Source organism: Moschus berezovskii, chromosome 20 (genome assembly GCF_049115385.1).
Source record: "Moschus berezovskii isolate FMDL1 chromosome 20, NW_MosBer_1.0, whole genome shotgun sequence".
NCBI classification, from domain to species: domain Eukaryota; kingdom Metazoa; phylum Chordata; class Mammalia; order Artiodactyla; family Moschidae; genus Moschus; species Moschus berezovskii.
The window spans coordinates 21,558,057-21,570,677 of NC_142479.1; the positions used below are offsets into that span (position 1 = coordinate 21,558,057).

The 12,621-nt window shown below is 37.4% G+C and overlaps 1 protein-coding gene across 4 annotated transcripts in view; it reads left to right on the forward strand.

Moving 5' to 3' along the window:
* The window catches only part of RAD51C (RAD51 paralog C), a 29,546-nt gene extending 17,666 nt beyond the window's left edge, over positions 1-11,880 (forward strand). For 2 of the 4 annotated variants that reach the window (XM_088828630.1, XM_088828631.1), the window contains exons 6-9: positions 273-339; positions 1,054-1,114; positions 9,592-9,655; positions 10,264-11,880. In XM_088828630.1, coding sequence (XP_088684756.1) covers positions 273-339; positions 1,054-1,114; positions 9,592-9,655; positions 10,264-10,380 — 309 coding nt within the window. In that variant the 3' untranslated portion in view covers positions 10,381-11,880. The other 2 variants (XM_055399611.2, XM_088828632.1) reach the window with 2 other exon arrangements.
* Positions 11,881-12,621: the final 741 nt, after the last annotated feature.

The following is a 12,621-nucleotide window of genomic DNA, read 5'->3' on the forward strand; positions in this document are numbered from 1 at the left end:
GCAGCATGTGGGATCTTAGTTCCCCCACCAAGGATCAAACCTGTGGCCAAACTGCATTGAAAGCATGGAGTCTTAACTACTGGACTGCCAGAGATTTATTAAGGATTTTATATTCCTTTGATTAAGTATATTCTAGAGAGGCAATAGTGATAAAGAATACAGATTTCCTTGTTTCCTGTGCTCCTAGTTATTAAGTTTTTACACACGGTGTCTTTAGACCTTGTAATTTTGGAGGGAGACTCACCTAAATTTCTCACATTTTGCTTTTGTAGGTAATTTTAACCAATCAGATGACAACAAAGTTTGATAGAAATCAGGCCTTGCTGATTCCTGCACTGGGTAGGCAATTAATCCAACATTTGTAGTTAAATACATTTTTTTCTACCTCTTTGGTATAATGCTTATTGAGTATTTAAGTTCCATGAAAGCAGAGAAGACTCTCTCTTATTTGCTGATAAATCTTAGCATAGAACACAGTGCCCTGAGATACTGACTCATCCTTTCAATTGTTTAACATTTATTGAGCATCTACTCTCTGGCAACTCTTGTATCAGGTCCATAGTGTATAAATATTCATAAGATGATTCTTGTTCTCAGAAATCACACACTCCTAAGAATGAGAAGGGGTGAATCCATTTAAATACAAATCACACTATAATGAATAAGGTTATGACTCTTTCTAACCTTACTCATGGTTTTATTAGGACACAGTGCTTCAAGATTTATTTCTACTAAAATCTTTAAGAATATTCTGCCAGAGGTTTTGCTTTTCTTCTAGTGGTCAAAATATGTCAGTAAGCCTGTTGATAAGGAAGACTGACAGATTGACTCAATAAAGTTTTCTGAAAGCAGATAGAGGGTAGTGATAATGCTCTGCAGTATTTCCACGGATAGGTAAAAATCGATTAATTTTAGGATGTTAGCCATGTGCCTGGTTTTTTGAAACCAAATATGCTTTCATTATGTTAAATTGAGTAAAGTAAAATTGTTTTTGGTCAGAGGCGTTCTGAGAGACTTATAATCTAGTCAGTTATCCTGTTCTTTTTCCCTCAGGGGAAAGTTGGGGACATGCTGCTACAATACGGCTTATCTTTCATTGGGACCAAAAGCAAAGGTCAGTATAGAAACAGGTTAGTAATTCTCAATATTGGGTAAATTACACTGAACATTTATCGGTTCCTTAGAGCTAGATGAGATCTATAGTGCCCCATGAACTAAAGCTTCTATTGCCTTCATCACCTAAAACAGGCATAAGAACATGTTGTTATACTGCACAGTTAGCTACATAGGAAGTTCTTTGGAATATTTAAATGATGGGGTGCACCTGAAATGAGTAGGTGGCCAAAGAATGCCACCTTCTAAAGCTCTTTGAAATCAAGTACCATTTATTAACCATACAGAGGGAGGTGAGTACTCTGTGTTCCTGGAACTGATTGAAAGAAGAGTAAAATCAGGACAAAAGGAAAACTTTTGAGGTTAGCTTTAGAACTTTAATTTATGTGGAAAATAGGATGGTTTTTCTTAGTTTCTTAATATATTTCTTGTATGAAATTATGTCTATTTTTGTTTTCTTTTATATTTCCCTACCCTGCTTACAATTCAGTTACTTACTTGCCTTTCACAGTATTGTTCTTGAAAATAAAACTATGGCAGCATGAAACCTTTGTGTTTGTTTTTAAAGCTACTAGGCAAGTGAACAAACCACTTTTCATTTTCTTCAAAATAGGCAATTGAAAGCTATGGAGTCTAGAAATGTCAGATTTATGCCATCCTCTCTGCTTTGAAATTAATTGGTATAACCACGAAAACTTGGTTTGGGAATGCCCCAATAAATTGGGGAAATTGAGATAACGTGGATAAAGAAAAAAAGGATTGCTTTAACACATACTGGGTTTGGTCAGATACACTGTCTCTTTATTTGCATTTCTTCATTCCTGTACAAAGTGAAAAAAATCAAGCCTGACCAAGTTAGGTCTTACTAACCCTGAACTCATAGCAGAACTGATTACATTTCTGTACATCTTTTGTAACTAGTTCATGCAGTTTATGTTGCTTTTAAAGATGGCATTTCCAAAGACTTTAGGTAACTCTTTTCCTCCATAATGCATAGTGCTTTACCATTGACTCCCATCCCCCCAATTCTATAAATAAGTCATTGTATACTGAATTCACAAAAGCAGTTCTTTTTTCAGCAACAAACCCTATTGTAAAGATTTGGCAACAGTTCTCCAGATGAGAGTCTTGAACGTATTGTTTATATTTTTCCAGATTGAGGTTTTCTGTAAACTGCATCTCACTGTTTAAATGTTTTTGGAAATCCCCCCTGAGCAAGTGTACTGTAGTGGTCTTCTACTGTTCTAGTATTAAATACTCAATAACAGAACACATCTAAGAAGTAAGAAAAATAGGAGTAAAGAAAGATACTTCTTTCATCTTTTTCTTTGTTTCTTTCATCTGTTTATGCACTCATTAGAAGGAGAAGTTTCCCTTTGTCAAATCCTAGAAGTTAGCATTGGTTGGAAAATCATGCTTACTTTCTTTAGAGTTAACTATTTTACGACTTCAGTTCAGTTCAGTTCAGTCGCTCAGTCATGTCCGACTCTTTGTGACCCCATGAATCACAGCACGCCAGGCCTCCCTGTCCATCACCAATGCCTGGAGTTCACTCAAACTCATGTCCATCGAGTTGGTGATGCCATCCAGCCTTCTCATTGTCGTCCCCTTCTCCTCCCGCCCCCAATCCCTCCCAGCATCAGAGTCTTTTCCAGTGAGTCTACTCGTCGCATGAGGTGACCAAAGTATTGGAGTTTCAGCTTCAGCATCAGTCCTTCCAATGAACACCCAGGACTGATCTCCTTTAGGATGGACTGGTTGGATCTCCTTGCAGTCCAAGGGACTCTCAAGAGTCTTCTCCATGACTTCATAAAAGGAGACTTTTATGACTTCAGCCTCTTCCTAATCCTTCCCAAGAAATTAGTGGTGTTGTGTGCTGACATTGAATAGGTAGATTTAGGGGAAATCTGCTGCTCTGTGAATGTTTTTCCTATAACTCAGACTATTTTAATGAATGCTTGCTTGTGCTAGGTTTTTAACTGTGCACCTTATATACAACATTGCATATAACCCATTCAATAACTCTTTTTAACCAAATTTAACTGTAGTTGATATACAATATTATATGTTACAGGTATATAATGATTCACAATTTTTAAAGGTTATGCTCCATTTAAAGTTACTATAAAATATTGGCTATATTTGTTGTAATGTACAGTGTGTCCTTGTAGCTTCCTTTATACATAGTAGTGTGTACCTCTTAATCCCCTCCTCCCATACTGCTGTTCTGCCCCTCCCCACTGGTAACTACTCATTTGTTCTCTATGTCTGTGAGTCCTTCAGTAACTCTTTGAAGGCTCTGTACCTGTTATCATTAACCGTGAGGAGATGAAGACCCAGGAAGATTGAAACATAGTAAATAGAAGCTACCATTTTTTGAATATTAACTGTTATTTATTGTGCTAAGTACTCTGTGTGTGTGTATACATAAAATTTCATTTTATTTTACAAATAACTCTATGACATAGGTACAGTATCCACATTTTATAGCTGGCTTTATAAGAGTCCATTCCTTTTCTCCTATAATTGCTGTTTCTTGAAAGTAACTATATTACTGCATTGATTGCTAGTGAATCCTCCTTTTTAGGTAAAAACCTTTTTTTCCAAACTGCTTTTTTTCCTAGGCTGTGGATATATGATAAGTAGTATGCATACTTTGTTATAATCAGAAGTAGTTGACTTCATTTAATAAAAATCAGCATTGTTTTATTCTTCATTGTTTGAAATTAGATATCTTTAAGTTATTAAAGTTGCATGAAATCTTGTTTGCGTTTTAAAATATAGTGTGTCTTGAAAGAATGGAAAAAGAAATTCATGCTGGGGGAAAATAGTTTATAAAAATGAACACTTCTAGTCTGAGCAGAAAAATGAAAACCTTGACTAGCCAGATTTATATTGAGATTGAACTTCAGTCTCCCATCTCATGCCCCAGTCCCTGTTCTTCACCAGGATTTTTACCCTTTGACTAGTAACAGAATAACATTTCAACAGTTATTAAAAGAAATACTTTTGTCTCTGTCCTGTATATTGTGTGGGTTTTCCTCCAGTTTGCATATTCATGATAATATGAGGCCAAGATTGTTCAGAATTATACCACTCTTTGCCAAGAAGATCTGGTGGTAGAGTGGAGTAATATATCAACACCCCCACACAGTGTTTCATATGTGTCTCAGCTTTGGAGCACAAATTGTGCTTCTGTCTTGTTTCTTCCTGACCTAAACTATGCGGTTCAGCCATATGTTAAGCTTCATCTCAGCTGGGGCCATGAGCCAAGTGATTCTTCAGTTTAGTTTGTTGTTTAAAAAGATATCTTGAGATGCAGACATGAAATAAATTTTGTTTTTACCTAGAAATTCGAGGAAGATTTTTCCACCTGGATACGTAATGTCCCTTTGACTTTAGGATTCTTAATAAACTTGTAAATGCTTCTTTTTTTTTTTTTTGATAGTGAAGTGCAGTTTATTACACAGGCAGGCCCAAGGCAGAGTCTCCTCTTAGCCAAGGACCCCGACCAACATTTGTGAAAATCTTTTATACCCCATGTGTACGTGTCTGAACCCACCACTCCAAATTCCTTGAGACTTACATAAGCCAAGGAAAATACAACCCCAGTAATAACCCCATCATTCACGTGCTGTGTGCTCATGTGCTCAAACAGTCAGCCAATAATCAATAAGCCCAAGGTTACACTCCGATAGATACAGAAAAATTTACCGCATGTCTGGAGGAAGGGGTGATTAGTGTATGTTTTCTCTTAGGCAATGAGTAACCTAGATACGATCTTCAAGCTTCCCCTGTCTGGAGGGGGTCTTATCCTTCTGTTGTCGTTTTCATAGGCACTAAACACAGAGTTCAGAGTCCACTGGAAAGGTGGCCGAGCATGATCAGCATGAACAGGCCTAAGAGTCCAGGCCCTATGAATTCCTTCTTCACTACCTGTAATAGTGCTTTTCAAACTCTCCTCCTTTGTGAAGCCATTAGAATCTGAGACCAATAGTTTTTGCTCTTGTTCCATCACAATGATCAATCAGATTAGGGATCAGAAATCTAATTTTGGTAACAGAGGAGCTCTCAGGAACACTGGCTCAGCAAAACGGTAGCAGACTTAAGGCCACAGTTGGTATTAAAAGGCTGTCCCTAAGATGTCACTCCACAGAGAAAGGCTGTTTTTACTGCCTAGAGCAAAAATGTGATTAGGAACGGGGCAGTGCTTCAGCTTAAAGACTTCCAAAGAAAATGCACTGCCTGAAGCTTAGCTTTAAAAAGTGCCAGCAGGGAGCACAGGTCGGGTACACTGCGGGTGAGTTCCAGGGGAACAGATCGTCTCCAGTCGACATGATCCTTCCCGGGACGTCACAGGGGAGGGAGGCGCGGTGGCCCAAGCTGCTGGAGATGCTGGGCCTTGGCCCTTCACAGAAGCGGCAGTCCTTTGCTGGATAAACATTGCAGCCTGGGGGATGCAGCTTCCGTTCCTCCTGCCCAAAACCCTTGGCTCTGTCCCCCTCCCTGAGAAGGAACTCACTGTTCTGGGGGCTACATACTAGGCACCCGGCACCCCCAGCAGGCCCAGGATTAGGAGCCCACTCTACTTCTGACCCCACCAACCTAGGGTCCTGCTGCTGCTGCTGCTAAGTCACTTCAGTCGTGTCCGACTCTATGTGACCCCATAGACAGAAGCCCACGAGGCTCCCCCATCCCTGGGATTCTTCAGGCAAGAACACTGGAGTGGGTTGCCATTTCCTTCTCCAATGTGTGAAAGTGAAAGTGAAGTCGCTCAGTCGTGTCCGACCCTTAGCGACCCCATGGACTGCAGCCTACCAGACTCCTCCATCCATGGGATTTTCTAGGCAAGAGTACTGGAGTGGCTTGCCATTGCCTTCTCCGACCTAGGGTCCTAACCTCCTGTAAATGCTTCTTAAAAGCTTATTTCCTTTTTAATAATTTTCTCAGGAAAGTCAGATGTACTGGGTACCTTTTTGGACATGTGATACGAGATGATTTAGATACTCATTTTTCAGAAGGTTAGCTAATTTTTGTTTTATTGGATCAAAATGTGTGATTTTTTAATTTTAAGGAGGTGCCTCTATTTTTCCTGTTTCATTTTTCATTAAAGATAGACAGTCAACCCTAAAGCATCATAAAAGTTGATGATTTCACTCCCTAACACAACTAACATAACTCCCTAACATAACATTCTTATGTTACATATTACTTTGCAGTTATTTTATTTATGAATACAGTTGCAATTACAAAGATGACATTTTGAATTCTTTTGTTTTCATCTTGAAAGAACAAACCTAAAAACTAGTGAGTGGATGATGGTCTCTGCTTCTTTTTTGAATTATGCCTGAGGAGCAGGGCAGTTTCAAAACAGAGAGAGTAACAGATCATAAACAAAAATGGCCTTCTTAAATTATCTTTGAAAACAAATCAACATTATCTTATATGTAAACAAATAATCTTTTAAGAGAGTCTGATTTTTCTCTTAGAATCTTCATTGTGTACAGTTATATCAGTTTTTAAAAAATTGTGTTAAAGTATTCATAAGATAAAATTTACCATTTTAACCATGTAAGTGTATAATTCAGAGGCATGAAGTGCATTCATATTATTATACAATTATCACCACCATCCATCTCCAGAACTTTTTCATCTTTCCATGCTGAAACTCCACGCTTATTAAGTAGTAACTACCCATTCTCCCCCCACACCAACCTCTGGCAACCACCATGCTATCTTCTGTCTCTGTGAATCTGACTAGTCTCAGTTCAGTTCAGTTCAGTCGCTCAGTCGTGTCCGACTCTCCGCGACCCCATGAATCACAGCACGCCAGGCCTCCCTGTCCATCACCAACTCCCGGAGTTCACTCAAACTCATGTCCACAGAGTCGGTGATGCCATCCAGCCATCTCATTCTCCGTCGTCCCCTTCTCCTCCCGCCCCCAACCTTTCCCAGCATCAGAGTCTTTTCCAGTGAGTCAACTCTTCGCATGAGGTGGCCAAAGTATTGCAGTTTCAGCTTTAGCATCAGTCCCTCCAATGAACATCCAGGATTGATCTCCTTTAGAATGGACTGGTTGGATCTCCTTGCAGTATAAGGGACTCTCAAGAGTCTTCTCCAACACCACAGTTCAAAAGCATCAATTCTTCGGCGATCAGCTTTCTTCACAGTCCAACTCTCACATCCATACATGACCACGGGAAAAACCATTGCCTTGACTAGACGGACCTTGGTTGGCAAAGTAATGTCTCTGCTTTTTAATATACTATCAAGGTTGGTCATAACTTTCCTTCCAAGGAGTAAGTGTCTTTTAATTTCGTGGCTGCAGTCAGCATCTGCAGTGATTTTGGAGCCCAAAAAAATAAAGTCTGACACTGTTTCCCCATCTATTTCCCATGAAGTGATGGGACCAGATGCCATGATCTTAGTTTTCTGAATGTTGAGCTTCAAGCCAACCTTTTCACTCTCCTCTTTCACTTTCATCAAGAGGCTTTTGAGTTTCTCTTCACTTTCTGCCATAAGGGTAGTGTCATCTGCATATCTGAGGTCATTGATATTTCTCCCAGCAATCTTGATTCCAGCTTGTGCTTCTTCCAGCCCAGCGTTCCTCATGATGTACTCTGCATATAAGTTAAATAAGCAAGGTGACAATATACAACCTTGACGTACACCTTTTCCTATTTGGAACCAGTCTGTTGTTCCATGTCCAGTTCTGACTGTTGCTTCCTGACCTGCATACTAGGCACTCATTAATATAAGCGGAAGCATACAGTGTTGTTCCTGTTGTGACTGGCTTTATTTGAGTTATAAGACTGGCTTTATAAGACACTGGTGTAATGTCTTCAATTCAGCAAATGTTAGAATTTCTTTCTTTTTTAAGACTAATATTCCATGGTATGTATATACCACACTTTGTTTATCCAGTCATCTGTCAGACACTTGAGCTGTAGCTTCTACCTTTAGCTTTTGCGAATAAGTTATATCAGTTCTAAAGTAATTTTTAAAAGGCACTTTAAAAGTTTTTGCTTGTAAAGTTGACCCATGAACAGGAATTTGAATTGCATGGGCCACTTATAGATGTATTTTTTTCAATAAATACAGTCTCTGTATTTTCATTTTGGTGGTGGTGGTTTAATCGCTAAGTTGTGTCTGACTCTTGTGACCCCATGGACGCTCCTTGGTCCATGGAATTCTCCAGGCAGGAATACTGGAGTGGATTGCCATGGATCTTCCTGACCCAGGGATTGAACCTGGGTCTCCTGCTTTGCAGGCCAATTCTTTAGCAACTGAGCTATGAGGGAAGCCAGTGAGATCACAATAGGTGGAATTAAAAGAACTGGGATTGAGTCCTAAGTCTCTTTCACCTTCCTGCTCTTGGATAACTCAATCAATTCCTTTGTTTTTGAAGCAGAATATTTGGATTTTGTGTGTTTCCCAGGTGGCACTAGTGGTAAAGAATCCATCTGCCAAAGCAGGAAACATAAGAGACTCTGGTTTGATCCCTGGATTGGGAAGATCCTCTAGAGGCGGGCATAGCAACCTACTCAGTATTCTTCCCTGGAGAATCCCATGGACAGAGGAGCCTGGCAAGCTATGCTCTATAGGGTCGCAAAGAGTTGAACACCACTGAAGCAACTTAGCATGCATGTACATTCAGGTTTTTGATTGCAGAAGGATTGGTATGCCTAACCCTGCATTGTTCAAGGGTCAGCTATATTTGTTGCTGTTATGGTAGCATAGTTAATAAGAATTTAGAGTTTTATTTCTCAACCACTTTGAGCTTTCAGTTTTAGAGTACAAATAAAATTCTACGTAATCAGACCTCATCCTGTTATGACAATGATTTTTCTGACCATACTCATTTTGAAAGAATGTGTTTTCCTAGATTGATTGTATTAGTATAATGAATATGTATTCCTCAGTTGTATACCAAGAAATTCTTAATGCTTCTCATACATAAAAAAATACATATATACTGTAGAAAGTTTGAAAGATACAGATAATCAAACAAAAAAATAACCTTTACCTTGTAATAGCAACTTAACTTTGTGGTTGTAGTCTTCTAGTAATTTTTCTATATAAAATATGTATGCAAGCTTACTCATAAATGTGGGATCATACAGTATAACTTATACTTTGTATATTATTAATATTTTTCCATATCATTAAATATTTTCTTCCACCTTATTTTACATGTAAATAGTATCTTGTGCATAAAATGATTTGAATTAGTCATTGTCTTTTTAGGTTGTTTTAAAATTTCAGTTATGTAAAAAATTCTATTGTTATTATATGTAATAGTTATTATATATATAGTTATTGTTTTAAGGAAGTGTTTTTTATATTTCTTTGCTTTATGTGCTCTTAGACAACAAAATAGTAGAATTATAATGTAAAACTATAAATTTAAATTATGAACTGAGTCATCTGAACTAATTAATTAAGACATGTGTTTGTGTATATTTATTTTCCTCTAAGCAGGTTGGCGACATTGTACAAATCACCGAGCCAGAAGGAATCTACAGTACCATTTCAGATCACAGTCAGTATTACCTGATTAGAGTGGGATTTTGGTGTTAGTGGGCAGTAATTATTTGAAGAAAGCATTTACAAATTGCTTCTGTTAACTTCTGTAGGCAGTGAACATATTTGAGGACGGATTTTGATGTTTAGAACATTATCCCCCAAATAGTAGTATATATAAAGACTACTCTAGTCAGAACTGAAATTTATTCTTAAGAACAGAGGGAATACTTATCTGTAGGGTAGTGTGTTCCATGTCCTGGGTAATGTCAGGATATTAAAGATTTTTTTTCAGCCGTCCCTTGTGGCATGTGGGATACTTCCTTTCACTTATTCCAGTAAAGCTACCGTAAAGTTTGTTAGAACTGACCTTTAGAGATTATTTTTATAATGCACTATTATTTCTGCATATGTGTATGTATAAGTAAATACATAAGAGACTCTAGATAAAAATAATACAGTCCTGGCTTGGACACCTGTCTTTGAGGTTTATCCTCTTCATTCACAGTGGTTGATAACTTCTATCCCAAGAATAAAGTAGCTCTCTTATTACTTTAAAGTATTTGGAAGACCAGTTGTTATTTTAGATGTTCTTAAAGCATACTTGTATACTTTTTCATCTTGCAGCCTCAGGGATTTAGAGATGCTGTTGTTGCTACTGCATATTCATTGCAAACAGAAGGTTCACTGAATTCCCGGAAACGATCGCGGGACTCAGAGGAAGAACAGGAATCCAAAGACTAGTCTCAAAGTATACATATGTATTGATGCTATGAGAGGTGCAATGTTTACAAGTAGTAGACTCTTACTTAGAGCATAAACACACTATAATGTGAATGAATTAGGTCTATATATTAAGTGAATGGTGAATGAACAAATCAGATCTATACTAAGTGAAACTACTTAACAAATATGATTCTCTGAAAGAGTTCTTCTAAATTAACCAGTGTTCTATAGTTATATGTGATCCTGTTTTCATTGTTAATAACATTGAGTAGAGATATTACAGGTATTGTGTTTTGCAAATGTGGAAAGCTGATCTCATGTGCGTAATCTGAATTTAATATTCGGAGTGTTTTTTTCCCTCGTTTCTTTGCCAGTTGCCTAGACATTTCTAGGAAGAAAAGATTTTTTCTCACATTATCATTGTGCTCTCCTCTTTAAATGTAGCTTTGATAACTCTTAAAAATGACCTATTTCTATTATAAAGAAAAGCCAGCACCATGAGACAGCATATTATTACAGTCAATTGATGGGTAGGATACAAATTTTAGATGACCACTCTGATTTTAGTGACCTCAATCCTAAAACTGAAGTCATTGGTTCATTTTTTAATGTTATTTTATAATGTTAAAGGAGGGACTAGAAGTTGTTATTCCATCTAGAACACTGACTGGAACATACATCTTCCAGAATATTCAGGTATTCAGAAATAAATATTCATTTATTTCTGTATTTTTGAAACATGCTGTGATCCAGTTCTAGGTGTATTGACATTTTCCTTTGAATAATCTTAACACTGCTTGAATAAATTAAAAATCTGAATTCTTGAGTGGTTTCAAAGTCTAAAAATGTTTTGGTACCTGGTTCATCTTAGTACTTCTTAATTCATTTACAAGATTTACTTTGACTCCTGGAGAAGAAAATTATTTAAGTGATTGAATATTATATAATGTGACAACCATATTTTCCAGATTTTAGTGACAGTTGGTATTTCCTGTCCCAGACTGAACACTAAATTCATAAAATTTTAAATATGTAATTATTCTGTAATTGATTATATGCAATCTTAACTATAGTTTGCAAGCACTTTTTAAGCGAAAGAAGGCACTACTAGCCATTATACCAGGACATAAATCAGGACTATCCCAGGAAAATCAGGGTTATGGGCATCCTAATTATCTAAGACTAATTTTAATTGATTACTTTAGGATAACCAAGTGTAGCTATCTAATTTTTGAGTGCTTTAAGGCATATATTTTTATTATAATTAATGCAGTCACTGTAAAAATTTACTTGTCATTTTATATTCTGTCTACGCAAATTATATTAGGAGAGTAAGGGGGTTGTTAAGTGATAAATATCAGTGTTGCCAGGCATCAGATACTGTAAGAGCTCATTTTATAAAGCATTATAACACTGTACTTTAAAAGAACTGTAGGACTCTGAATATAAACGAAGCCACGTGTATTTCTTATGTTTGCAACTTTTTAAATAAAATTTACATATCATAGCTTTTCAAAATTGTTGCTATTGCTGAAAAATTTTTCTAGTTATAAACTCAGTCTGCCTGGGCTGAAATAACAAAAGACCACTGAATTACACAACAGAATTTTCTCATGGTTTTTCACAGTGTCCTGACATGGTCTGGTTCTGGTGAGGGCTGTCTCCCTTGCTTGCAGACAGCTGCCTTCTTACAGTGTACTCACAAAGATTTTCCTAGGTGGATGTGTGTGGAGAAAGATCATTCTCTCTTCCTTGTCTTATATGGCCACCATTCTTATGAGAAATCCACTCTTATAACCTCATTTAACATTAATTACCCCCTAAAAGTCCTGTCCTCAAATAGATTGGAGCTAGGGCTTCAGCATATGAATTTTGAGAGGACACAGTCAGTCCATAGCATTCTGCCCCTGGTCCTCCCAAATTCATGTCTTTCTAACACAGAATACATGCATGTCATCCCAACAACCCCAACTCATTCCAGCATCAACTGTAAAGTACAAAGTCTCGTTAAAATATCCTCTTGGGGCTTCCCTGGTGGTCCAGTGTTTAAGAACCTGCCTTCCAATGCAGTATATGTGGGTTCAGTCCCTGGTTGGGGAACTAAGGTACCACATGCCATGGGGCAAGTAAGCCCATGTGTCACAACTAAGATACAACATAGCTAAATAAATAAATATTTTAAAAGATGTTGTCTAAATTAGACACATGTGAGATTCCAGGTACAATTTTAAAAATTTATTTATTTGGCTGCGTAGGTTC